The 26,240-nt window shown below is 42.6% G+C and overlaps 2 protein-coding genes across 13 annotated transcripts in view; one reads left to right on the forward strand and one right to left on the reverse strand.

The window, feature by feature from the left end:
* VEPH1 (ventricular zone expressed PH domain containing 1) overlaps positions 1-26,240 on the forward strand; it is a 212,598-nt gene that overhangs the window by 57,377 nt on the left and 128,981 nt on the right. For all 12 annotated transcript variants that reach the window (XR_011503304.1, XM_014861910.3, XM_044770990.2 and 9 more), the window contains one exon: positions 17,824-17,990. Coding sequence is in view for 11 of the 12 variants with exons in the window: in XM_014861910.3 (XP_014717396.2) it covers positions 17,824-17,990 (167 nt within the window). In the remaining variant the exon portion in view is untranslated. The remainder of the gene's footprint in view (positions 1-17,823; positions 17,991-26,240) is intronic.
* On the reverse strand, positions 333-10,597 carry PTX3 (pentraxin 3). The gene is made up of 3 exons (XM_044770992.2): positions 10,240-10,597; positions 9,425-9,784; positions 333-5,653 (listed from the first exon to the last, which is right to left on the reverse strand). The coding sequence occupies exons 1-3, from the start codon at positions 10,367-10,369 to the stop codon at positions 5,040-5,042; spliced, it is 1,104 nt and encodes a 367-aa protein (XP_044626927.2). The 5' UTR covers positions 10,370-10,597; the 3' UTR covers positions 333-5,039.

The raw sequence follows: 26,240 nt of genomic DNA on the forward strand, positions 1-26,240 counted from the left end.
CACCGCTGTCAGAGCTAAAGCAGCGATGTGCCTTCCTCTGCATTTCTGAATCAGTGCTCAGGATAAGGAAATACGTCTCTCCATCGATATGCCTTTACATAGTCCTCTGGCACAGGTAACAGGATGACCTCAAAAGATTTGAAAGTTAAGTCGAAAGTCTTTGGAAAGAAAATGTGGTATTGTCTCAGCAAGAGTCCAAATTCCTTTTCGATTTACTGGCAAAGCCTAGAAAAGACTGTCTACTTAATTATGATAAATTCACCTCATTTCTTTCTTGATGTGAGACAAAATTTAAACCACTGATTGGTGAGCTGTCTCAGAAAAAATGGAGATAGAAAATTGACCCCCATTTGTTATGGCAGCAGTAATATGTACCACATAGGGTGGATGCGAGGCTTAAATAGATAAAGCAGCTACACTTCACACAAGGCGGGGCCCGTAGTTCATCGTGGTTTCTACAATTCTTCTTAATATCATCATCGTCATCATCGTCGTTGTGGCCATCATCACCATTGTCATCATCACTAATTGAGTATCACATGCCATGTGCCAGGCCCATATGAAAATACTGAGGGCAGAACCATACCTATTTGTGGAGTTTCATAATCCCTGGGAGATACTTGGTCGTTAAAAATTCATGATACAACTATTCTTTTTTTAAAATTGTTTTTGTATCTTTTTTTTCCGTTTCTTTTTTTAAAGATTGGCCCCTGAGCTAACATCTGTTGCCAATCTTCTTTTTCTTCTTCTTCTTCTTCTCCCCAAAGCCCTCCCAGTACATAGTTGTATATTCCAGCTGTAGGTCCCTCCGGTTGTGGCGTGTGGGATGCCGCCTCACATGGCTTGAGGAGCCGTGCCATGTCTGCGCCCAGGATCTGAAACTGTGAAACCCCGAGCCACTGAAGCAGAGTGTGTGAACTTAACCACTTGGCCACAGGCCTGCCCCATGGTACAAGTATTCTTAAAGGAAAAGATTGTAAGTCTGCCATACTACAGGCTGTTGAGAAAGAATTTGTTAATCAAGTATTCCAGGAAACGGGCTCCTAAGAAATCTTATTAAGAATATTCAACCTGAATATTAACACACACAAGGAAGTGTTGAATGTAGTGTTGTGAAAAGTCAACCCAAATGTGGATCAAGAAGTAGAGACACATCTTGAAACAGGAAAGCACCTCTTCTGACTTGCTCCCCAAGTCTTGGGTCAAATGCCTGCCCGGGTTTGCACCTGCTTGACTCCACCAGCAGATGTTGCTGTGAAGTAGAGTAAGGCCTGTCCGGATATGAACACACAGAGCTGGGTTCTGGGAATGGCTTACCCACAATGTAAGGGAATCTTCATGGTTGTTTATTTGTTTGTATTTTTGTTTACTTATTTTTCTATTTAACCCACTGGGAACAACTTGGAAAAACATTTTTAATATTAACTATTTTATTTCAAATATTATTGTACAGTTTAGAAAGCTCTTTTTATACACTGTTTTTATGTCATCTTCATAATAACCCGTCAGCAAGGAAAGCAAGTCCTATTAGAGCTAATTTCTTTGCTAATTTGAAATTCATAGTTGGCAGGCCCAAAGTCTTATAGTTAGTAGGTGATGGTGTGAGGACTTGAATGCTGGATTTCTGACCCCAAGCCCAGGAAGCTTTCCTCTACACTCTAGATTTATAAAACATTCAGATTTGCATGCAAGGGTCAGCAATCTAAATTTTCAAGTTCACCGAATCCAGGAATATATAAGTGAATGTGTACAATTACTTTGACCAAGATTTTTAACTTTACGAGTATTATTTCTTAAGTGGCTAAAAGATAGTTCTGGAAACATTTGGCCTTAGTAAGCTTCTTAGCAAGCTTTCAATATAAAATTTAACAAGAGAGGTAATAAAAATCAATTATAATTTCTTTGTTTTCAGATCCAATTCTTTGTTGAAGCGAAGTTAATTAAGTAATTGTAAATACCAAGCTCTAAAATTCTACAGTATGAACTTAGTAGTCAAATGTTCTTGATATTTTTTAAAGTAATTAATACTTAATTACAAGCCAATCTATATTGTAATAGACAAGGAAAACATCAACTCTGTTTCGTTCATATACTATCACTGCAGAAACATTGCTCTCCTGACACATAAGTATGTACTAGTGTGACAAGTTGATAAACTGTCACAATTTGCCTGGAACTGAAGGGCTTCCCAGGACACAGGACTTTGAGTGTTAAGGCCGAGATGGCCCTATGAGAACCAGGACAGCTGGTCCTTCCAGCACACATGTGCCACTGTATATATACATGTATACGAAGTGTTATGCATTAGTTCCACACATATTTTTCCTCCTAATAACCTGAGTCACGTTGCACACTAATTGTCCTATGCCACAACATTGCAATGCCCTCACTGGCTATTCTTGTGAATGAAACTCTTTGCCAATGTGCTAAAGTAAGCCAACTTGCTGATATTTCTTTTTAGATATTTTATTTCTGTTTTACACATTTCTTACTTCCTCCTTTTGCTGGCACTATGTATTCTAAAGCTCACTAAATGCTACTAGTTAGTAAAAAGAAAAGTCAGATAGCTAACTTCCTGAGAATTTGTAAAAAGTATTTTCTAAGTATAGACAATGAGTGTTTTGAGGGAATAAAGTACATGGTTTCTTTAATTAAAAAAAATTCTCTACTGGATTGGCATTAGATTAGGTGGACAACCAATAGTGGATTAAAGAAGAGAGCAGTATATTTTTCTCTCACGTAAAAGAAGGCCAGGGCAGGGAGCCCAGGGCTGGCAAGGCAGCTTCACAACATCGGAGACACAGGCTTTTTCAATATTGTTCTATTTCATCTCATGGTCTAAGATGGCTGCTGAAATTCCCGTCATTACTATATTCCAATCAGTTGGAAGGAGGATGGGAAAGGCAATCATCTCCAATATTTCAGCGTCAGCCAGGACTTAGTCACATGGCCACGCCTAGCTGCAACTGATGCTGGAAAGTATAGTGCTCTGGAGTGGCCATATATGCCATTAAAACTAGAATTCTGTTCCTTAGGAAAAGAGGGAGAGTAGATATCAAGGAACAGTTAGAAGTCTCTGGAACACTTCTCCAGACTTACTTCTGTAGCAGATGAAATTTCTAGTTTTGCAACCCATGAATTACTTTATTTTCTTCTGTTTCTTCTCTGCCCTCAACATGCAATTCCTGTAAAAAAAAAAAATTTCAAAGTTCCCTTACATTTAACGCCGTCAATGTATGAGTTCACATATATTTTGGCCTGCCTTATCTTGGGTCTCTTGAACAGATCTAATTCATGCTGAAATGTGGAAAGGAATTGAAAGCATGCTTAATCTCCCCTTAAGGTTTGTCCAGTATTTCTTCTTCCAGCTAAGCATTCAGGCTGTGCCCACAATGGCTAAACAGGGCCTTGCACACAACCGCTGTGCCTGCAACTTTGAATTATGTCATCTCCAAGGGGCTGAGACTGGCCCAGCAGCTCAGAACTGTGAACGATTTTCTTAGAGACTCATCAGTCAGGTTTTGTGGGTCTCACGAGTGGGATGAAGCTATAGTGATATCACGAGCATCCTCAAAGGCTCCTAGATACATGGAATTTTATTGCTGAAAGGCACTAAAAATCCAACCCCCTCCCTTTCCTGAGAAGACCCAAGGGAGTTAAGTAACTTGTCTAAGGACACACAACTAGTTAGTTACAAAATGTGGTTTGGTAATTACTCCTGGCCCTGTTCTCCAAACCTCACGAGGAGATGACCTGTGGTTGTTCAGGCCCCATCTTTAGGCGGACACACCACCTCTACGGTTGTACGATATCTCCACTGATGTTCACAAGTGGCTCTGTGCTGTTCCCTCAGGCCTGCACAGCCAGTACAGGGGAGAACACTGGTGTGGCGGAGAGTTACCTCCCGTCTGCAGGGTGAACGAGGTTGGCCGTCCTCTCCTTCCTGCAGAAGGAAGAGAATGGGGTGTGCTTTCAGGGCAGGAGGCCTTGTTTCTTTTCCAGATTCTTAGATCGCCCAAATAACAGTCCTAAGCCACCTCTTGCAGGTGCCACATGTATCTGGGAACCTTTGCAAATTCATTTGTTTTCCATGTTCCACAGCACAGACAGTTGTGGATGCTCGTAGAATCATCACATTGGAAGAGATCTAGAAATCATTATTTACTCAATTCCTTGATTTCTCAGTTGAGAAAACTAAAATCCAGGGAGATGAGTTGACTTAGCCAAGATCATATTTCTTGCTTATGATTTACAGGATCCTAAAGCTTAAACAACTCCATAGTTTGTCTCTAACAATGTTGACTATTACTATTTACATAATAGATTAGTATCTGAAAACTAATTGCCTGCTTTAGATGAAAAAAGAAAAGTGTGGATTTGCTCCAAAACATCTTTTAAATTTAAATTTAGACGACACGGGCTAGTTTTAGAAAATATTTTATTTACAGTAGGGCTTTACAAAAATAGTCTTAATAAAATTAATACAAAACCATTTTACAATATAACTTATATAACTATCTTCTCAAAAAAGTGACATTCGATTATAACATATAAACTACATTTGTATTTGTTACGTCAGATTGTAGTATAAATATGTTTTATCCTCATTTTTTTGTAATAAGGTACATACCAGTAACAATGAACAATGGACGACAAATGTTATTTTATTATTCTTCCAATGTAAAATTTATCTCTGGCCAAAACAAAAATAACCAGAGAAAAGTAAAACAATTGTCCTTCTGTTCAACAATAGAGTCCTTTTTAATTATTTGAGAGTTTATCTGACAAAGACACAGCATTCATCTGAAAGCACCATGGCATAAGGTCTAGTAACAATATCCCCAAAAGGCTTCTCCAGCGTCTTCCCTTCAACTGTGTATTCAATGTTTTTCCAAGACAAATAAAAAATGGATCTTAACTCTCTCCTTCATTAGTCTCAAGCATTCTTAATACGCACTGAGGTTTCTTAGACCTTCCCAACTGGCATATGTTGAAAATGTGAGTTTCCTTCTTTGGCTTCAAGCAGAGTTTCACAACACTTATGAAACATACTGAGCTCCTCCGTGTGGCTGAATCTCTGTGACTCCCCACCCAACAACATTTCCCCGGATGTGACAAGACTCTGCTCCTCCGGTCTCCCTTATCTCTTCATTGCTGAGAACATGATCCCAGATATTGAAGCCTGTGAGTCTTCCAGAAAAGGCTAATGTTTCATCAAAGCCACCACCCACACAGCAGCCGTTCTTTTCTTGGCCGATCTGCAGGATTCCTCCCTCGGGGACAACATGACCTGTGGCCATCTCGACAGTGGAAGCCACCAGTTCACCGTCTACCCACAAGGACGTGCGCCCTTTCTCTGAATTCCAGGTGCTGCACAGATGGGTCCACCTCCCCAGGGAAACCACAGTATCAGCGACCAGCTTGTTCTCCTCTCCACCCACCACAAACACTATGGACTGGGAGCTGAGGTACAGCTGGATCTCATATGGATTCCTCTTTGTGCCATAGGAAAACAGGATGGTTTTGTTTAATACATCTGTGGCTTTGACCCAAATGCAGGCACTAAAAGACTCAAGCCTCAGTGGTCTCGCCGGATGCACGCTTCCAAAAATCTTCTTGGAACGCATTGGGAATAAAACCGCTGTTTCACAACCTAGAGTAGCAAGAAAGTAAGAAGAATATGAGAGAAAATATAAATTCATTCAGAAATGATTCTGGCATTTAGGCATTTTAATGACTACAATTGAAAATTATAGGCAGCATCACATTATGACTTGAGGGCCCCCAAGTATGCTCTCTGCAGAGCATAAGCAAAGCACACAGGAACAAGGAAGCCAGCGGTCTTAACCAGCGAGCAGCTAAATGGAGAAGAAGGCAGGCAGAGGAGCCAGGCTGTCCAAACCCACAACAGAATGACAACCGCGTTTTAATAACTACTGCCCCCTCCAAATAGCTTATTTTCTTTGTTACAGCTTTTTAAAAATGTTGAATGATGCATTAACTTTAAACAATGACACTGTAATTTCCAAGAACTTAGAGCCAAACTTGTTTCCATCTCCTTGACTTCACCAAACTCCTAGAACAAAAAATCTGTGAATGCAATGGACCTAGCTCACCCCATTTAGCCATTGCCAACATGCAGTTTTAAACAAAACTCGAGGACAGGCATGTTGTTGCTGAACACATTTTAACATAGCACATGTTCTCAGATGTTTGTAAACTCTGCAGTTTATAGAACACCACTTGTGAAGGACGACAGTGTGTAATAATGATGACTAACTCCCATCAAGTACTAACTATGTGCCAGATACTGCTCTAGTCACTTCAGATGTCATTTTAATCCTCCTACCAACCCTAAAAGATAGTCTTCATAGTCCCATTTTGTGGATGAGAAAACTGAGGCATAAAGCCCTAAGTCATTTGGCTATGCTTATATAGCTGGGAAGGGGTGAAACTGGGCGTTGAGATTGGGCACACTGGCTGCAGAGGCCACATCCTTAGCCAGCACACTGCCTTGCTTCTTAATGGTAGAAGAAACCTCGGGTTTGGCTAGAAGAGCTGAAATTCAGTTTGTTTTACTACTAGTAAGCTGTGCAGCTTTTCATGAGTCCCATAATCTCTCTGAGCTTTACAGCTATCTGTAAAAGCCTCTTCCCTTCTCCTTCTAATGCTCTGCAACTCTGTAAGCAACAGGTCTGCAGCCCTCAAGAAGAGCTGCATAGACCAAGCATAGGCTTAAACACTCTTACTTTGTCCATATGTTTATAAATACTATTTAAGCAGTAATAAAAAACCTTTAAGGAAGAGTGAATGCTTCCAAGGGGCCTGGTGGAGAACATATTTCTGCTGAAGAGCAGTTAGAAGGAGACTTTCAAACTTGGGGGTTGGGAGCTCAGTAAACTCCCACCTCAGTGCATCTCCAGGTCACGTGTCCAGTCAAGGAGCTGGAGATGCTGAAGTGAAGGCCTTCCAGGTGTCTCTGGGAAACGATGTGATAAAACCTTTAACAAGTGAGCTGTGCTTTATGCTAACCTCATGTATGTATGAAAGATCAGATAAAGAATTTTTTTAAAAAATCTAAGTTAGGGCTAAGTATTCACTTTATAACAACCTAAAAAAGATTTGCCGTAAGATAGCTTTGAAAAGCAAACTCCCGGAGCATTTAAAGACTAACTGCTGAATAGACAGAACTTGCAGGAACCAACACCCATGCAGAGTGCAGTGAAGTAACGTAAACACCAGCAAGGGGCTGAGGGCAGGCTCTGTCCTGAGAAACTGAGATGTGGACCTTATCCTTTAGAAATAGACAAAGAAATATTGAGATTCAGAAAATCCTCTAAAAGAAGTTACAATACCAAAGCTCAAAATTGGCCCCATCACGCTTTGTTATTAACTTTTTCACTGAATAATTTGAATTTTTGAAGATTCTTTAAAATTAATTTTTAAAGAGGCATTGATTCTTTTTCTCAAATGAAATTGGTAGGTTCATTTAAATCAACAAACTGGGTTAATTAAATCAAACGAAGGTCATGGAACAAAAGATCAGCATATACATGGGCATTGAAAAATTCTCGGTAACGTCCAGTAAAGTCGAGTTCAAGAAGGTGCCTACTGCAATCTACTATAGTGATGCCCTGTTTCAGTAAGCCCAGCGGTCAGCACTGCATTCCAACCATCCCTCGCTGGCCGCGCTGGCCTCTTGGAGACTCAGCTTCCTCTGGAGGCTGCACTGGCTCTGTGAGTTCATAGAGGGGAACTGCATGCTGGTGGGGTTTTTGTGGCTTCTTTTGGGGACCAGTGATTCTCTTGATATTTCTTTAAAATATGAGAACTTTCTCATGAAATAACTTTTAACTAATAGGTTTTTCTGATTATATTATCAAAGACCAAACAAAATTCCAACCAGGTTCTTAGGAGGCCGACCAGAGAATGATTAGGAATCCCTCAGGAGCCAAGCTGGCAGGAAACAAGGGAGGGGAAAGCAAAGCATGTGGGGAAAGTACTACTCGAGGTAATAAGAAATTAACATTTTAGAATTCAGAAATGCACCCTTCTTCTGCTCTAACTAGTATGCAGAAGTGATGATGAAAATTAGCATAATGCTACAGTTGTTTTGTTATATGTAAAATGATTATACATGGTTTGCAAAAGACAAGAAATTCCATCCATTAAAATAGCCACAGAATTATAATTTGCCTCTTTGTCACTTACACTGTGGATCTATTGTATATTTGGTTTATGCTTTTCCCCCTGTGAAGCCCTACTTAATATTTAAGAAACTATGCTCTGCACTGATAAACAGTCCTCAAATCTTTAGAAAAAACTGACATTCCAGTCTGACTCCTGTAATTCTAAGTGAAACACGCTCTCACACCTGCTATGATTCTCCCTCCCACCCCGTGCAGTAAGAGCTGTTGTACTGGAAACATAAGGAAGCATGGCATTGCTTGCACTTGTTTTCTGTTTATGAGATTTTCAGGAAAAGTATAAGCTATATTTTCCTACCTAGGACACTGATTTTCTAATATAAACCATAAATGACCGTTGCATCACCATTTCTTAGAAAGTTTGCCCTATAATGGAGTGTCACTTGGCTCTAAATCTTCTCTTTGTTTTTTAATATCTTTAAAATGTATTATTTCCGGCCCACACGTGTTTGGAGATTCAAATAGCATCATATGAACTTTGACAAGATGCAGCTAGTTGGAAGGGCCTCTCTCCTGTTTGGCCCTGATCCTCCCATCCCCGGGGTGGCCCAGATACCAACTGGCTCCTACACCTGACTGTTCCCCTTTGGATCCCGCAGCCACCGGTTAATCCCAAGCCGCACATCCTCCGCCCTCCTCTCTCACGCTAATTCAACAGACCTCTGGGGGCTGGGGGATCCCTCAGGAATAACACCAACCCTCGGAGATATCAGATCCATCCCAGGTCTCTTGCTCAGAAACAGCAGGGAGGAGGGGCCGGCCCGGGGACTGGAAAACGTCCCTAAAAGTTAGTCTGGGCCTGAAATAGCCCGGGGAACCAGAGCTCCCCCCAAAAGAGAGACAGGCTAAAATTAGAAGAAGTGGAAATCCCTAACGGAGGGAAGCAGGACAGTGAGAGAGGTCACGGTTATGATCGGTCAAGGGAGCTCCTGCAATGCCTGGTAGGATCGGGTGTCAGTCAGGGTCAGGGGCCCTTGACGTCTATTTCAAGACTATGATGGTGACGTCCACGGCTATCTTCTGGGATGTCTCGGGGCTGGAGGAGACCTTTTAAAGCCAGTTTTCCTGCCTAGCGTGATGCGTCTGAGCTCTGTGACCTTGCGTGGAGAAGCGGAGGTCCGCGCGCCCGTTTCCCCCGGGAAGGCTTCCCCCAGGGGACTGCGGGCCGCGGCGTCCCGCAGAGCGCGCTCGAGAACAAAGCCGCGGGGGCTCCTCACCTGCGGGCAGCCAGCGCGGGGCCGCCCGGGCCTGCAGGGCGCGCAGGTCGGCGCGCGTCTGCCGCAGCTCCTCGAGCGCCGCGCCCTCCAGGCGCGCCAGCCGCCGGCCCGCGTCCCGGCTCTCCTGCTGCAGCTCGGCCAGCGCGCGGGCCAGCCCGGCCTCCGCGGGGGCGGCGGGCGCGCACGGCCCCGCCAGGCGGCCGGCCATCCGGCCCAGCTCCTCCCGCAGCCTCTGCAGCTCGCCGCGCAGCACGTCGTCCGTGGCCTGCAGCAGCATGCCCTCCCGCATCTGCGAGTTCTCCAGCATGGTGAAGAGCTTGTCCCACTCGGAGTCCTCCCGGCGGCAGTCGCACGGCGTGGCTAGAGCGCGGGACACACACACGTTACCGACCCGCCCAGGCCTTCCTTGGGTGCTCTTTGTAAAAAGCTGACCTCCCTCGGCGGCCCCAGGTTACAGCCCATCCCCAGCAACCCCCTTCCCTTTAAGGACACCTCCGAAAAACAGTGTGTAAATATCTTGAGAATGACAGAAACCACTCATGCAGGTATATATTAAGTTGAACTCTATGAAATTGCCATTCATGTAGCTCAGAGCAGGCAAATATCGGCGATTTCATACGGTTCAACCCATTGTGTATCTGTGATAGAAATAACTTTTTGAAACCTCCCCCTTTCCTAAAGGGCTTCTCTCTTTTGCAAAATAAACTATAATTTTTAGCTTATTTCATTGGCTATAAAGTATATGCATAATATTTAGACCCAAAGAGGTGGATATGTAATTGGGGTTAGCAGAGAAACAGTTAAAATGAACTTACGGTCCTCGGTGGGATGGAGTCCATTGTCTATTTCGTTGTCCAAGTTCACATACATGAGCTCATAATCGTCCGAGTTCTCGGCCGACACTACAGACCAGAGAACACAAAACAGAATCGCAGGGAGATGCATTGCCGGAGAGAGACGAAGCTCTTGCCACAACCGGCGGTAGGAACGAGGCCAGAGGCTCTCCAGGGAGCGGAGAAGGAGCGCGGACTCTGAGAGGCAGGAGGCGAGAGCCCTTAATAAATGCTGGGAGAGTCTGAATGGGGATGAATGAGTAATGCCGGTGGCACTGCGGCAACGGGAGTTCCCTGAATTTGGGGGAGGGGGCTGGCGGGGACAGGGAGGGAGATGCGCACGTTGCACAATAGTGAAAAGCAAAGGTTTACACAGCAGATTAATTGGAGGAGGGTCAGAGGGGAAAGAGGGGGGAAACCAGGGCTGGGAGTGTCCCCTGAGGACCGGCTGTTGTAACTTGAATTGGTAGCCCTCAGGGATGAAAGGGCGGGAGGCGGGTTAGGGAGAGAAATAGTTCAGCAAGCATAGAAGTGTGAAGCAAGAGCATCGTTTCAGCATTTTGTGTGTGCCTTTATTTCACAACCCGTTATGTACAGAAAACTTTTTTTCCCTTTTCACTTGCACACAGTTTTATAGGTCTAAGCTGAGCAAGGTACTCGGTGATTCCAAGACAAACTATTCTATGGCTCCAGAAGCCAAGTCCATTCTGAGTTATTTGATCGTGAATCCTTCTGGAATTGCAACTATACTTTTACAAACATGTATTTTTTAATGACAAACAATATGGCAAAACTGGCAAACCTAGAATAAGAAAGAGCTGGGGGACAGGAGTAAACTGATTTTAGATACGCTTCTTTTCATAACCTGGTATTATATGAAAATTATATTATTTCACCAGGCTTAGAATCAAAGATCATATTTTTAAGTAAATTTAGGGTAAATTCTGCCAATATATGGGGTCTGTTTAAACTGAAAACTTTCTGGCACAAAACACCTAGAATTGTGTCTACATAATAATAATAATAAAAACTTTAAATATACAAATGAGTTCCCGGTAAAGTAAGGGAAATTGTCCAGGTGCCAAAGACAGAGAGGGAGCTGAGACAGAAGGTGAGCCCCAGAGCTGCAGCTGGGGCTCCCTTGGAGGGGGTAGGAGTGGAGGTTATCAGGGCTGTGACAACCACCAAGTGGGGGCTAAGCTTAGGCCAGGTGAGGAGGTGGAAGTGAGACTGGCACGTAAAGCTGGACCCTTAGAGTTACCTCCTGCATCTCAGCAGGCACAGCTGCACTCTCTGCCCAGCTCAGGAAAGTGAGAAGTCAGCACGTCCCTGTGACTGAACTCCACAGGGTCCCTGAGAGTTTGTGACTTGAGGCCTGCCCTCACACATGTTTGAGATTCAAATGTATATCGTCTGCCACAGTAAAAATAAACTCACAATGAAAAGTACGTAAATGTAAGAGGAAACAACTCACCATAAATGAGAATCAGCAGAAACCAAAAAGGACTAGACACTCCTCCCTAAAGAACTTCATTTATTTAAAATGTCAGCTAGAAATTAGAAAATAAATGTGTTTAAAATTATTTAAGATCAGCAAGAAGGAATTGGAAACATGAAAAAAAGAAGACATTGTCAAAAGAAAAAGACTAGGCAGATTTTTTAAAGAACCAAATATAACTTCTGGAATTTTTTAAAACGTTAATTAAAATGTTTAAAAACCCTCAAGGAATGGGTTAAACGGCAAAGTAGGCAAAGCTGAAGAGAATGTTAAGGAACTGGAAGAAAGATCTAAGGAAATAATCCAAAATGTACTCCTTAAGTTCAGTAAAGTATTCTAAAATCCTTTCATTGTTCAGGGGGTGATAGAGAAATTAATTAATTTTGCTTTGTTAGTTCAAGAATGTTTATCTTTTAAAGCACAACCACCAAAACCAAAAGGAAATAGAACATCCAAATAGAGGAATTTAAAAAGAATTTAAAAAAAAACCTTGATCTGATCAATAGAAAGCAGTGAAGGAAAGAAGAAAAGCATAGACAAAGATAAATAAAAAGCCCAACATAATGTAGTAAAAATAAATCCAAATATACCAATAATCACCATCAGTATTAATGAAACAAACTTTCCAGCTAAGAGACCAAGGTTGACAATAGGTATATCTTTCAAATTGCAAGCTATATGTCACTTATAAGCACCACATATAAAAAATGAGAATATAGAAATGTTGAAAGTAAAACATGTAAGAAAGCAGGGATGGAGCAGGGAAAGTATACCAAAAATATAGCATAGCCATATTAATATCAGTCAAAAATAGACGTTAAGGCAAAAAGAATAATTAAATTATGATTTAAAAAAACCACTTTGCCAGGAAGATATCTCAGAATTATCTAGCAACATAGTTTCAAAAACTATATATCAAAGATGGACAGAATTATAAGGAGAAATTGACAAATCCATAGTCATGGAGGTCAGATTTTAGCATACCTCTCTCATAACTGATAAGTCCACTTTTGTCATAAGTGATCATTCAAATGCTAAAAAAAAAACTGCTGAAAAATACAGAAACTTAAACTACATCATTTAAAGTTCAATATAATGAAATAGGTAAAGCATTGTCCAGAAGGTTTGATAAGCAAATTCTGCCAAACATTCAAGGAACACATCATCCCCATCTTATGCAAACTGCTTCTGAGAATAGAGGGTGCAGGAACGTGCTACATTCTTTTCATGTGTCCAGCAAGTATGATACCAAAAAGAGACAAGGACAGTACAAGAAAGGACAAGTGCAGGCCAGTCTCATTTAAGAACATAGATGCAAAAGCTACAAATCAGATACCAGCCAAATGAACCCTGCCATATATGTACAAAAACACATCATAACCAAGGTGAGTTTTTTCCAAAACTGCAAGATTGATTAAACGTTAGAATATCTATTAATTGATTATATTAATTGATTACATTTATTATATTACATCATATGGTTATGTCAACAGATGCAGAAAAATCATTTAATAAAATTCAACACTCATTCATGTTCAAACTAGGAAACAGACAGGAACTTTAATAAACGTAAATACCAAAAATCTGTAGACACATAGTCTAATAATGGTGAATTCTTAGAAACATACTCTTTAAAAACAGGAATAACAAAAGGATTCCCATGAACACTGGTTCTATTCATCAAACTATTAGGGGTCCCAGCCAGTAAAGCAGGACAAGAAAGGAACATAAAGAATAAAGATGGACAGAAAGAAACAAAGCTGTTACCAATTTTTACAATTTGATTACTTATATACAGAAACTCTAAGAGACTCTAAAGACATTGTTAATAAGAGAATTGAAGAAATTTTGCTGGATGAAAGATCAACATACAAAAATTAATTGCTTTCTTAATACCAGCAGACAAATTGAAAATATCTTAAAAGAAAAAACCCTCCATTTACAATAACAACAACAAATATGGAATACCTAGGGATCAGTTTAATAAAAGATGCATATGGCACAGCTGATATCACAAATCTTTATTGAAAGGAGTAAAAAAAACTACACAGATGGAAGGTTATGTCATGTTCTTGAATGGGAACACTCAGTTTCACAGAGATGTCAGTTATCCTAAATTAGTCTATATATTCAATGTGAAAAAACAGAATCCTAACCCAGTTTTTCAAGAAAGTTTACAAAGTAAAGGTAAAATTAATATAAAGAAGCCAAGAGGAATTTGAAGTAGAAGGTGAAGAAATTTTCCCTATGAGACATAATGATTTATTATAAAGTTATTATAATGGAGAAAATGTATAATTGGTAAACATATAAGTACCCAGAAACAGACCCAGACGTGTGGGAAGCCTTGTAAATGCAAGAGTTACTACAAATCAGAAGGGGAACAATTGACTACTCAATAAATGGAGCTGGGACAATTGTTAATACACACACAAAAAATTATTTATTTATTTATTTATTTATTTATTTAAGGCAGATTAGCCCTAAGCTAACATCTGCTGCCAATCCTCCTCTTTTTTGCTGAGGAAGACTGGCCCTGGGCTAACATCTATGCCCATCTTCCTCTAATTTACATGTGGGACACCTGCCACAGTATGGCTTGACAAGTGGTTCTAGGTCCACATCCGGGATGCAAACCGGTGAACCCCAGGCCCTGAAGCAGAGCATGTGAACTTAACAGCTGTACCACCAGGCTGGCCCCCAAAATATTTATTTAGATCCCTTCCTCATATGTACAAAAAGTAAATTCCAGATGGATTAAAGGCAAATATGAAAAACAAAACCGTAATGCTTTTAGGAGAAAATATAGAACAATATTTTTATGAACTTGGGATAAGGAAAGATTTTTCAATAACAAAAAAATCACAAACCATAAAGTAAAGAAATTTTAAAAATCAACTACATTAGAATTGCAACTTCAAAATTTTTAAACAAAAAATTAGTGTCCAGAATAAATAAGGAAATTCTACAAATCAATAAGAAAACCCAAGCATCGAAATCAAAAATAGGCAAAGGATATGAATGGCCCAATCATGGGATAGGAAATGACCTGTAAACATGTAAAAAGGGTACTGGGCCACTCAAATAATTAAGGAAATGAAAATTAAAATGAAAAAATCAGATATCATCTCACACCCCATCAGCTGGCAAAAACCGATGTCCGTGAAGACCAAAGGTTAGCAAGGATGTGGAGGGTGCTGGTGGGTGTATAAATTATTGTAATCATGGTGGTAGGCAGAATAGTGCCCCAACCAAAGATGTCCAGGTCTTTATCCCCATAACCTGTGGACATGTTATGCTTCATTGCATTGAAGATAGAATTAAGGCTGCTGTATAAGATATGGAGTTAATTCTAGATTATCCAGACAGGCCCAATGTAATCACAAGAGTCCTTAAAAGTGGAAGGGAGAGGTGGAAGAGAGCATCAGAGGAGGAGACGTGACACCAGAAGCAGGCTCAGAGAGATGCCATGTTGCTGACTGCAGAAGATGGAGGAAGGGAACCCTAAGCCAGTGTCTCTAGAAGCTAGAAAAGTCAAGGAAACGGACTCCCTTCTACAGCCTCTGGGAAGAAACCTAGCCCTTCCGATGCCTGGATTTTAGCCCAGTGAGACTCATGTTGGACTTTTGAACTATAGAAATATAAAGTAGTAAATTTGTGTTACTTTGGAGCACTACGTTTTTGGTAATTTCTTATGGCAGCTATAAAAAACTAATACATCCACTTTGCAAAGAAACTTGGAACATCTAGAAACTTAACTCTCAGAAACATAACCACTGCTTTGCTACTTAATTATGCAGTCCAGGGACCATCAGCACCGCCTGAGAGCTGGTTGGAAATTCAGATTCTCCACTTCTACCCTCAACCTGCGGAGGCAATAGCTAACAAGACGCTCAGGTGGTTTCAAAGCACATGAAGTGCAGAAGCAGCGCCCTCGGGAATGTCTCCCATTTATGCGCAAAGAAATAGGTATAAAAACGCAGCACTATTGGTGAAAGCAAATAATAGTCATAATAATAAGAAGAAAGATTTTAGCCGTAAAATTTTATGGTCTTTCAGCCATAGAGTGTATGAATAAATTGTTGCATAGTTATACAATGGAATATCATACAGCTGTGAGAATAAACAAAGAAGAGCTTCTTGGAGATAAAACTTCAACAAAATGTTGAATGGGAAAAAAAACTTTGTGGCAAAGAGATATGTACAGTATGATACTATTGATATAAAATTTTAAAGCATACAAAACAGCACTATGAAATGCTTTTTGGTATGTACACATGCAATCGAAGTGTAAAAACATTCATGAAGATGATAAGTACCAACTTCAGGATGGTAGTTGCCCCGAGGGAGAAAAGGAAACGCATGGGATGGAAAACAGTTACGGCACAAGGTTGAATTTTGACAAAGCTGGTTGGTGGGCACAGCAGTGTTCCTTATATTATTGCCTACATTTGTCTAATGGCTTGAAATATTTCATAATTAAGAAGAATACATTAGTTTACAAATAGAATTTATACGATTTCTATGCTGAAGCGTCTTCATCAATTTCTAACTCAAAAAAAGTTCTTAGCATTTATTCTTGTATTATTTGATCGGAATTAGTCAGCTAAAAATGACTAATCTGGAGTTTTCCCCTTCAAGCCTCCCAGGGCATTAGTGAATATTGCGCCAAAAAGCCTTATGCCAGTTTGCTGTCTTCAGTTTCAACAACAGGCCCATTTATCATGACCTTCTCCAGCAATTGCTCAGTATGTCTACATAATCTAGTTCTGTGATCTAATGCATTCTGTACTGACTGGGCATTACGCTTAAAATTCCTGATCATTTAAGGAAAAGCGCTTAGTAAAAATAAACAGAAAACAAACAAACAAAATAAAACAATGTTTTCAGATGAACACAACATTTTTTTAAAAGAAAACCTTGAGTATATCCAATACCTTATACTCTGTGGGCATATGTCTAAAATCTGTTTGAGACTGACTCTACCGACCCACATGTGGAAAAAGCAATTCCATTATTTATTGTCACCCAAATACATTCAATTCGATCCAGAATCTCCTTTCATTAAATTTACTCACTGATACTCTGAAATTGCTGGCCCTCTTTCCTTAATCCTTATATCTAAGTGGCCTTTACATATGGACATGTCCCCACCATTTAATAAGGGTCTGTGTACATGTTTTCATTGCATATTTGATTCTTTCTGTGTGTACCTTCTATATACAAAGCCAGATTCAAAGTAAATTGAGGCAAGAAAATTCTTTTTCCAGAAATCCCTAGAAACCACTTTTCCTGAGACCTTTAAGTACTTGAGAGGATTTTGAGAAAAAGTCCACACCATAAAGCGATAAGCACATGTTCCCCATATGTTTGCAGAGAAGTCCCTGTAGCTTATGTAGTATTTTTTCTTTAGATTTTGCCATTTTTAATCCAGTTGTCCATACATGTCTTTGAGACAAATCACGTGTGACAAACAAACTGAGTCTAAACTGCGCTTGAAATAGTGCAGAAATTGGGGCTTTAGATTTGCATTGCTACTTTTCTAACTATTCATAAAAATACGGCACACTTTCCATATGTCGTCTGTCTAAATCATGCCTCGGTATCTCTCAGGAACGTGACTGCATTCCTCTGCGCTATTTTTTTTTGGTTCAGTTGCACTTAGATTCACGCTCATGGCACTGGTTACTTTTCATTTAAAACAGCATCCAAACTTTGTTTCTCGTCAGGAATTCTTTATCAGAACTGTTTCCTTCTCAAGGGTGTGGTCTGGTTACTGTCAAATGTTCCTCTTTCCTCATGGGGCATTACTCAGGAAAAATTTTCATTAGATAATAGTACTGATTGTATCATAAAATATTCCCTTTCGCGGAATCAGTTTAAGTCACGCGTTAATGATCTTTCAGAATAAGTCATCATAAGGTACTGCGTTATTTTTAGCAGAAATCTTGACCATCAGTCTGTGCTATTTAATGTGTAAGTGCAAAGTTTATTGCGTTGACAATAACGGTATTTCTATTGCTCACAGGCTGACAAAGTCATCATTCCTTTTGTTGTTCCCTCAATAGGTAATGCCATGTTGTTGAGGGTGTTACCTGCTGTGTATGAAAAGCAGCCTCAAGCGATTAACAGACGCCTGACGGAACTCCTGGCCTTGATGTCTCGGCTGGAACAACCAGAACAGTACCATCTTCTACGGCTTTTGCACGTAGCAGCAAAGACAAAGCAACCGGAGGTAGAGTACATTGTATACATGACGGTCCACACAACCAGGCACGTTTCTGGGTCTGTGACAGGATGTGTGCCTAAGGGTTCCTGTCTCATGAGTCTATACACACCCAGCTTTAGATGAAAGCGCTCATCCACTTTTTCTAGAATCATAAAAGTGAGGAGGTAATGGCAGAAGCTGGGTACTGTCTTAGGGTTCTCCAGAGAAACATAACCAATAGGATGTGTGTGTGTGTGTGTGTGTGTGTGTGTATTTATATAATTTATTATGCGGAACTGGCTTATGCATTTATGGAGGCTGAGAAGTCCCACAGTCTGCCATCTGTAAGCTGAGGACCTGGGGGAGCGAGCGGTGTAGTTCTGGTCCGAGCCTGAAGGCCTAAGGACAAGGAGAAATGATGGTGTGAGTTCTAGTCCACGTCCAAAAGCCTGAGAACCGGAGGGCTGGTTCTGTAAGTCCCAGTCCGAGGGGAGGAGGGGACCGATGTCCTCAGCTCAAGCAGTCATATCAGGCCCTCAGTAAATGGGATGCAGCCCTCCCACACTGGGGAGGCGACCTGCTTTACTCATTCTATCAATTTAAATGCCAATCTCATCTGGAAACACTCTCACAGACACACCTAAAATAATGTTTAATCAAATATCTGGGCACCCACTGACCCAGTGAGAGTGACACATAAAATCGACCATCACAGGTACAAACACAGCAAATGTGCAAATCCATAGCCATTGTAGGATAGTGTCAGTGAAAGTTTAGTGTGGCCATGCAGTCCTAGGGATCTACGGTTTCTCAGACAGGACCAAAGAAAAGACCTACATATGCCTTGATTTATGGGGAAATGAGCCTGTAGTGAGAGTAAAGTCTCTTTTTCTAGATAGTGAATTAGCTGTTTTTTGGATTCAAGTAAAAGATCGTAATTAGAATGTTTGTGATTATCAGTAACAGAACACACAACCCACAGTGGTTTAAACAATACAAGGAATCTATTAGCTAATGTATTGGGAAAAAACCTTCAGATCAGGCTTGATCCAGGGGCTCAAATCATGTGAACAGAACAGCTTCTCTATCTCCATTTTCAGATTTGATTTCTAGGTTTTAGCTTCCATTTTCTGCAAGCTTTCTCATTGCGGACTCCAGATGGGTGCTAGGGGCTCTCTAGGCATTATGCTTCTCCTACCTCAACTACCACCACCAAAACTCAAGTGGAAGTCCTGATATTCTCTGTTAAGGACACATGCTCTACCCCTGGAGATTCTCCTGAACTCCAAGAATATTCAGATAGAAACTAGAGGTCTGCTAGGAAGGGAGAAGTAGAAATGGACTCTGGAGAGTACCAACATGTGTGCACAGTGAAGATTAATGGTCAACCCAAGGTTCAATCAATTATGATTGTATCTCTGCTCCAGTTCCTGATAAAATCAATATCTACTACTTGAAAAACCAGTTAACACTAAGGTGAAGACTGGAACATTTGCATTCAACATTAGAAGTGTTCAAAGAAAGGAAGGAAAGAATGGTCACGTGCATAATGAAGCACAGTAGACTGCAAGCTCTTGGTGGTAAGGCACGATTTCTTCTTTGCCTCTGGATCCCACACCTTGGCATAGTATCTGACAGCACTGAATAAAATTCATAAAACCAAACCGAACTAAACAGAGTGATAAGTGTTCTACAAGTGGTATAAACACAGAGAGAGGGGCAATGAATTCTGTCTTGGGAGAAATAGGTGCCATGCATACCCACAAAGGGAGCAGCATTCAGACATTGAAGATTCCAAAGGTTTGTGCCAGGTGGAGCAGAGGAGCAAAGGGCCTTCGGGAAATGGAGACAGGGCTACGAGTCCTGGACACTGGAGAGCAGGCTTGAGCCCCACCCTGGAGATTTCCATTCAATATGTCTAGGGTGGGCCCCCTCCCCACATGCTGCCTTTTTACAAGTTCTCGGGAGATGCTGCCCCTGCTGCTTCCGGGCCCACACTTGGGATAGCAAGGCTGGAGGTCGGGCAGAGGTCTGGGGATGTCCGTGTCATCTGTTTTGTGTAGAATGACTGTGCAACTATGGAAGTTTAGAGGAAATAGGGAGGGTTAAAAAAATCCAGTAAGAATAAAAAGATTGAAGATGTGAGAGAAAATATTAGCTAGAACAGGGTGCACGAGTTAATTAGGGAATGAATTCCAGAGCACACCTGGGGGCATCAATGTCAGAAAAGACGAAGGGTAGAGAGGATGAGCAAAGCTGCAGGGCAGTGTGGGTGGGAGTGGAGTGGAGAGTTCACTGGGTCACCTAAACGGAGGCTCAGGGTGAGGGGCACGGATGAAGCGGCGCACTCATTTCCTGTGCTGCTGTAAAGTTATCACAGACTTAGTGATTTAAAGCCACACGAGTCCATTACCTTACAGTCCTGGAGGTTAGAAGTCCAAAAGGGGTCAGAAGAGCTGCATTCCGTCTGGAGACTCCAGAGGAGAATCTTTCCTGCCTTTTCCAGCTTCTAGAGGCTGCCTGCACTCCTTGGCTCATGGCGGCATGACTCTCACCTCTGCTTTTCACATCACATCTCCTTCTCTGACTCTCACCCTCCTCCCTCTTCTGAGGACCCTGTGGTTGCACTGGGGCCAGTCAGATGACCCAGGATTATCTCTCCATCACAAGACCCTTAACTTAATCCATGCACAAAGTCCCTTTTCCATGTAAGGCAACATATTCACAGGTTTAGAGGTTAGGATGTGGACATCGTTCAGGATCATTATTCTGCCTACCACAGATAGAGTCTGGGACCAGGTGTTACAGGGAGTAAGGAGGGGTGACTAAAGGCCAAACTTGGTTTCATAAAGGAGGCGGCTGGCATGCCGTTTTATCCGCAGCCTGAGAGCAAGAGAAAAACAAACAGTTTTTGAGAAGACAGGTTCAATAAGAGTTCAAGGGGATCTGGAGAGAGTAACTGAATTCAACTTATTTCCCATGGGGTGAAGGCTGGGCATGACAGTAAATGAAACCAAGAGGAGGCTTACTTATAGAAAGGGGGGGGGAAAGGACTTGGGTTCACCCCATCCAAAAAGGCAGGGTCGGAAAGTGAGGGTGGCATCGTGTGTGGCATTCAAAGAGGTCCCATCAGACCCCTGGCTACAGCCCTTCTGTGGCTGCCCAGAGATTCAGAAAGGGCTTATGAGACCATTTAAAACCAGGCCCTGACCACTGCCTGGCCTCCTAGAGTCTCTTTAACCCCAGCACCTCCAACAACTATAGAGTCCCAGGAACCAAGAGATGGGCATTCTCTCTCTCAGGGCACAGTTTTTATATATATACTGTGTTCTCCACCTGGAATTTTCTTCCCTCACTACTACAGCCCTTTCTGGGTGGTCTCTTTCTGGTCCTGGTCCTTTACACAGCTGCTTAGATGTCGCTTTCTTGCTGGGAATCTTGTTTGACTCTTTCCTTTCCCCTAATCTCTGCCGCAGCAAATTTCACCCTGTAATGCATCTGCCTCTACTGTTCTCTCTCCGTCTGGACCACCTTAGCTGTGATGCGAATGCTCGGGATATGAGGACCATCTTATTCGCCACTGTATCTCCAGTGCCTCGCACAGTACCTGGCACACAGAAGTCATTCCAGGAATATTTCTTAACCCAGATGAGTTACTGCTAGTGCCTAAATTTATCATTCACAAAGGACTTTTTTTTTTTGAGGAAGATTCGCCCTGAGCTAACATCCATTGCTAATCTTCCTGCCTTTTTTTTTTTTTTTTTGCTTGAGGAAGATTAGCCCCAAGTTAACATCTGTGCCAGTCTTCCTCTATTTTGTATGTGGGATGCTGCCACCGCATGGTTGATGAAGGAGTGGGTCCACGCCCAGGATCCAGACACGCAAACTCCAGCGGCTGAAGCAGAGGGTGTGGAACTGTAACCACTCTGCCACAGAACCAGCCCCTACAAAAGACTTTTTCTTTAACATCTAATATCTTATTTAATCCCGCATATAACTCTATGATGTGTTATTTTTTTCTTCATTTACATCAGTCAATATAGATGCTCTGAGAGGTTAACTTGCCCCCATCACATGGGTAGTAAGAGGTAAGTGACGGTCCAGGACTCTGACTCCCCACCCCCTCCTCTCTTGGCCTTGAGAGGTAACCAAGCAGGCTCCGCTCGAGAAGGCCACAGTGGGAGCAGTGTTCTCAGCTGGTTACAGGAGGCAGGGGAGGGTGGACAAGGGGCGCTAATAGTGGCCAAGCTCACTCCAGGTACCAGACACTGTGGGGGAGTCCTACAGACATTATCTCCCTGTTCCCTGCAACAAGCTTCTCATTTTGTAAACAGAGAAGTTGAAGTTTGGAGAGGTTAAGAACAGGGCTGGTACCAATGAGTGACTTGGTGAGGTAGCTTTCCATGCCCCCTCCTCTTTATCAGCCCCTCCACTTTTCCTATGGGCAGTGTCCATGTCTCCTACTGGCTATATAGTCACACTGCCCTTCTTAAGACTGCCATTTACAAAAGACCTGGGGCTGATACTGGTTGGATAACTTTCTCAAAGGCATACAGGGGAGGCCAAGCTACATTGTAAACCCAGTCTAATTCCAGCCAATGAGATGTTTTGACCTCAACACACTGAACAGTTGAGGCTGCGGCTAGTGAAGCAAATGGGAGTGCCAGAGGACACAGTGGAAGGTGGCAGTCAGAAAGGTGAGCTAGACAAGAGGAGGAGGAGACTTGAACTGAATGAGGAGGAGAGGGCGAAAGCAGATTCCTGTAGGTACTGTGGTTGCTGAGTGTGGATCCCAGAAGGAAAAAGCAAGGGGTTAGGAAGCACCCATAGTGATGTGAACAGACCCTACCTGTCCCAGGATCCTAACCAATGGGAAGAAGTTGTGACGGGGGGAACTGCCCAACCTTTTGTTTTCCATCAGCGCTTCCTTCGTGTTAAAGTAGCTTCCTTTGTGTTAAAGTTTGCCTCCTTCAGCTCTTTAGCTCTTCATGAGCTCACACCTGGTTACTGAGTCATGCGGGCAGTGAGCAAGAGAAATGCCTGACTCACCTCCTCTCTCTCACGTTCATCAACCAGACAGCGGGCAAGGGGAATGGGAGGAAGGATGGAGAAAGGGTTTACTGAGAGAGGGAAGTGAAATCTGGGGCAACAATCAGAAATGCAGACTGAGGCTTTCAATTTAAGTCCAGTTGATTTAATTTCAGATGAAATAAGAAGGTAAATAATGAGGTTTTTGACCCTGTGAAATTTGGGTTAAAGTGGAGCTTTTATTTCTGCTGTGCTCCGTACTTGGAGGTAAACTGTGCAGGTTCTCCATGAGAGCCTTATAGAGGAATGTTTCACACTTTCTTGAATGCCCTCCTCACCACCCTTCTTCTGTGACCAGTGAAGCCTGGCTCTCCAGGGCTGGAGGGTCAACAGTTGGCCCTTGAAAAAAGATTTTCTGTGTGTAAAGCTAACTAGTCCATGAGATTGCAAAGATGGCATAGCTTCAACATCCATACATCTGCGAACTTCAGATGTGGTTGGTCGGGCAGTTGGGTCCTCTTTCTCCATCATTGCCCTCTGGGTGTCTCTCTCTAAGGAAACTAACCTTCCTAGATGGAGAGGGGCAGTTCCTGGCTGGTGATTCACGGCTGGAACCTCCAGAGAATCCTCAGGGTCCATTTAAGGGAAAGACTGGGTGGTCAATTTTCCAAGTGGCCTTCTGGGGCTAAATCTGTATTCTTGGCTGCCATAAACCGTGCTGTAGTCTAGCCAACAAAAGATGGAAAGGAATAGAATTTAGTAACACATGTGAGCACATCTGTTATTATCCCCAGGACATGGGCTTCTAGCCCTGACCATGCAGAGATGAGTGGCAGAAAGTGGCAAGTTGAGCCCTCTGCTGATTAATGTCTGGACCCGGAAGAGCTGCTTTTGTGGTCGAGTCCCTAGAGAAGAGAGTCCTTTTCCAGGATTTTCTCTGAGCAGCACAGAGCATTCCTGTTCACAGACCTAATCTTATAGCCGCTAACACAGCATCACCAGGCTGACAATACTCACAGGTCACTTTTGGTATTTGTTTAAAATAAGAAGCCATTTGAAGAACATTAAGGAGATGGAGTGAAAGAATATATAGACTGTTCTAAAACAGTCTTTGGAGCAGAACCATGGTTTTCAGAATGTTTATTTTTTCAGTATGAGTAAGTAGTAAATGAAAAGAGTGGTAGTTATTTTACAGATTTTTGGAGATTAATAGAGATTGTTAGTGCTAACCAAATTCATTGAAAGAGAAAATTGGCCTGAGGACCATTTTAAGAGGCAGCGCACACACACCCATGTACACACCCACGCACACAATAGGTCTACCTTTTATTCTATACATAAGAATTTAAAAGTCACTCGCTGCCAATCAAGTTATGGTGCTGTGTTTTCAGATGGCCCTACCCTCAAGGTGCCCATGGCCTCAGTTGATGAGATGTGTCTACAAAACTTCAGTTCAATGACGAGATGCTAAACCTGTCAGCAGACTGCTAGGGGAGCCCAGCAAAGGCAGTGATTGATTCTGCTCAGGAAGGACCAGGAAAGCCAAGGATAGGACCTGTCCCTGGGCTACTTGCTTTAGAGGGCTCTGGTTTGGGCCTCCTCTACCTGCACCCCCAGTTCCCATCCACTCCCTTGCTGACTAAACATAGTCTAGGTAACTGGGACCTTAGAACCCCTTTCCTATATGTCTCATCCTGCTCCCAGTGCTTGTACAGCCTGGTCCCCGGATCTGTTCTCCCAGGGACAGGCCACGTCAACAGTGTGACTCCGTAGGCCTAGGGGGTGGCCTTCATGAGCTTGCATATGTGGGCTGGGGTATTCACACACATTCATATGAGATTCCTTGCAGGGCAAAGCCAGGGGTAGAAAGAGAAGGGAGGGGCAAGGAATGGGGGCTAGGGGCATTTCTCTCTGTTCCCTCTACAGAGGCCAAGAACTCTAAATTCAAATCAAGCCTCTCAGGTTGTTATGAAGGTGTATGTCAGGCAGGAGGATAGGACATTTTGTGTAGCTGCTAGATATCTGGGCGTGTGGTCTGGGGGCCTCCATCTGTACTCTAGCCCAGGTCCTGCATGTGTTAGCGTGGGCTGGAGGGAAGGCTTCCCAGAAGTAGAGATATTTGAGATCAACTTTTTTTGTTGTTTTTTTTAAAGACTGGCACCTGAGCTAACATCTGTTGCCAATGTTTTTTATGTTTTTTTCTTCTTCTCCCCAAAGCTCCCCAGTATATAGTTGTGTATTCTAGTTGTAGGTCCTTCTGGCTCTGCTCTGTGGGATGCCACCCCAGCACGGCCTGACGAGCAGTGCTAGGTCCACACCCAGGATCCAAACCGGGGAAACTCTAGGCCACTGAAGCGGAGCGCACGAACTCAACCACTCAGCCACGGGGCCAGCCCCTCAGCTTTGAAAGTATAAGAGTCTTCTCCATGTTCAAGCCACTCGGGGTGGTCAGTGGCCTGTTGCTGGGTCAGGGGGTTAATGGGGAAGAGGCAGCAGATAAGCCTGTCCATGAAGGCCCTGGAATGCCATGGCGTTGGGATCCCGGCCGCGGGCCATGGGGAACTCTGAAGGTCTGTAAGAGGATTGCTGTGATCAGTTGCGTTTTAGGACAAAGCCTCTGGTGGTAGTGAGGAGGCTGAACAGAAGGGAGAGAGGCTTGAGGCCGGTGTGGAAGCTTGTCCAGGGGGCTTATGGCCTGAACAAAGGCTGTGTCAGCTTGTTCTCTGCCAGCTGTGTTGTCTTAGTGGCTACTCTGCTGTCAGCAAAGGCAAGGCTTTCCCTGAGACATGAAGCAGCTCCCAGTGAGGTACCTGAAGAGACCAGCCAAAGGAAATGCCCTGTGTTTGGGAAATAAAATTCCTCCTCATCCAAGACTAATCCATCTAAGGCCCAAAGCGCCACTTCCCTTCCATGTGAATGGCAAACTTCAAGGCATGTCTCTCTTTTCTATCACCATCATCATAAACTGTGGGTTACCAGGAAATCACAGCAAAATAATCAACTTTTGTTTAATTGGTAAAATTGTTATTAGTTTGCTTACATTATTCAGGGCTTCTCTTCTTTTTGGTCTTTCCAAGGATTCAGCTGTACCCAGGCATGTATATTTGCCTTGAGCCGGCTAGCTTTCTCTCTCTTTCTATCCTTCTTTCTTTGTTTCTTCCTTTGTTTCTTTCTTTCTTTGTTTCTTCCTTTGTTTGTTTCTTTCTTTGTTTCTTCCTTTGTTTGTTTCTTTCTTTGTTTCTCTCTCTC

Source organism: Equus asinus, chromosome 5, assembly GCF_041296235.1.
Source record: "Equus asinus isolate D_3611 breed Donkey chromosome 5, EquAss-T2T_v2, whole genome shotgun sequence".
NCBI classification, from domain to species: Eukaryota; Metazoa; Chordata; class Mammalia; order Perissodactyla; family Equidae; genus Equus; species Equus asinus.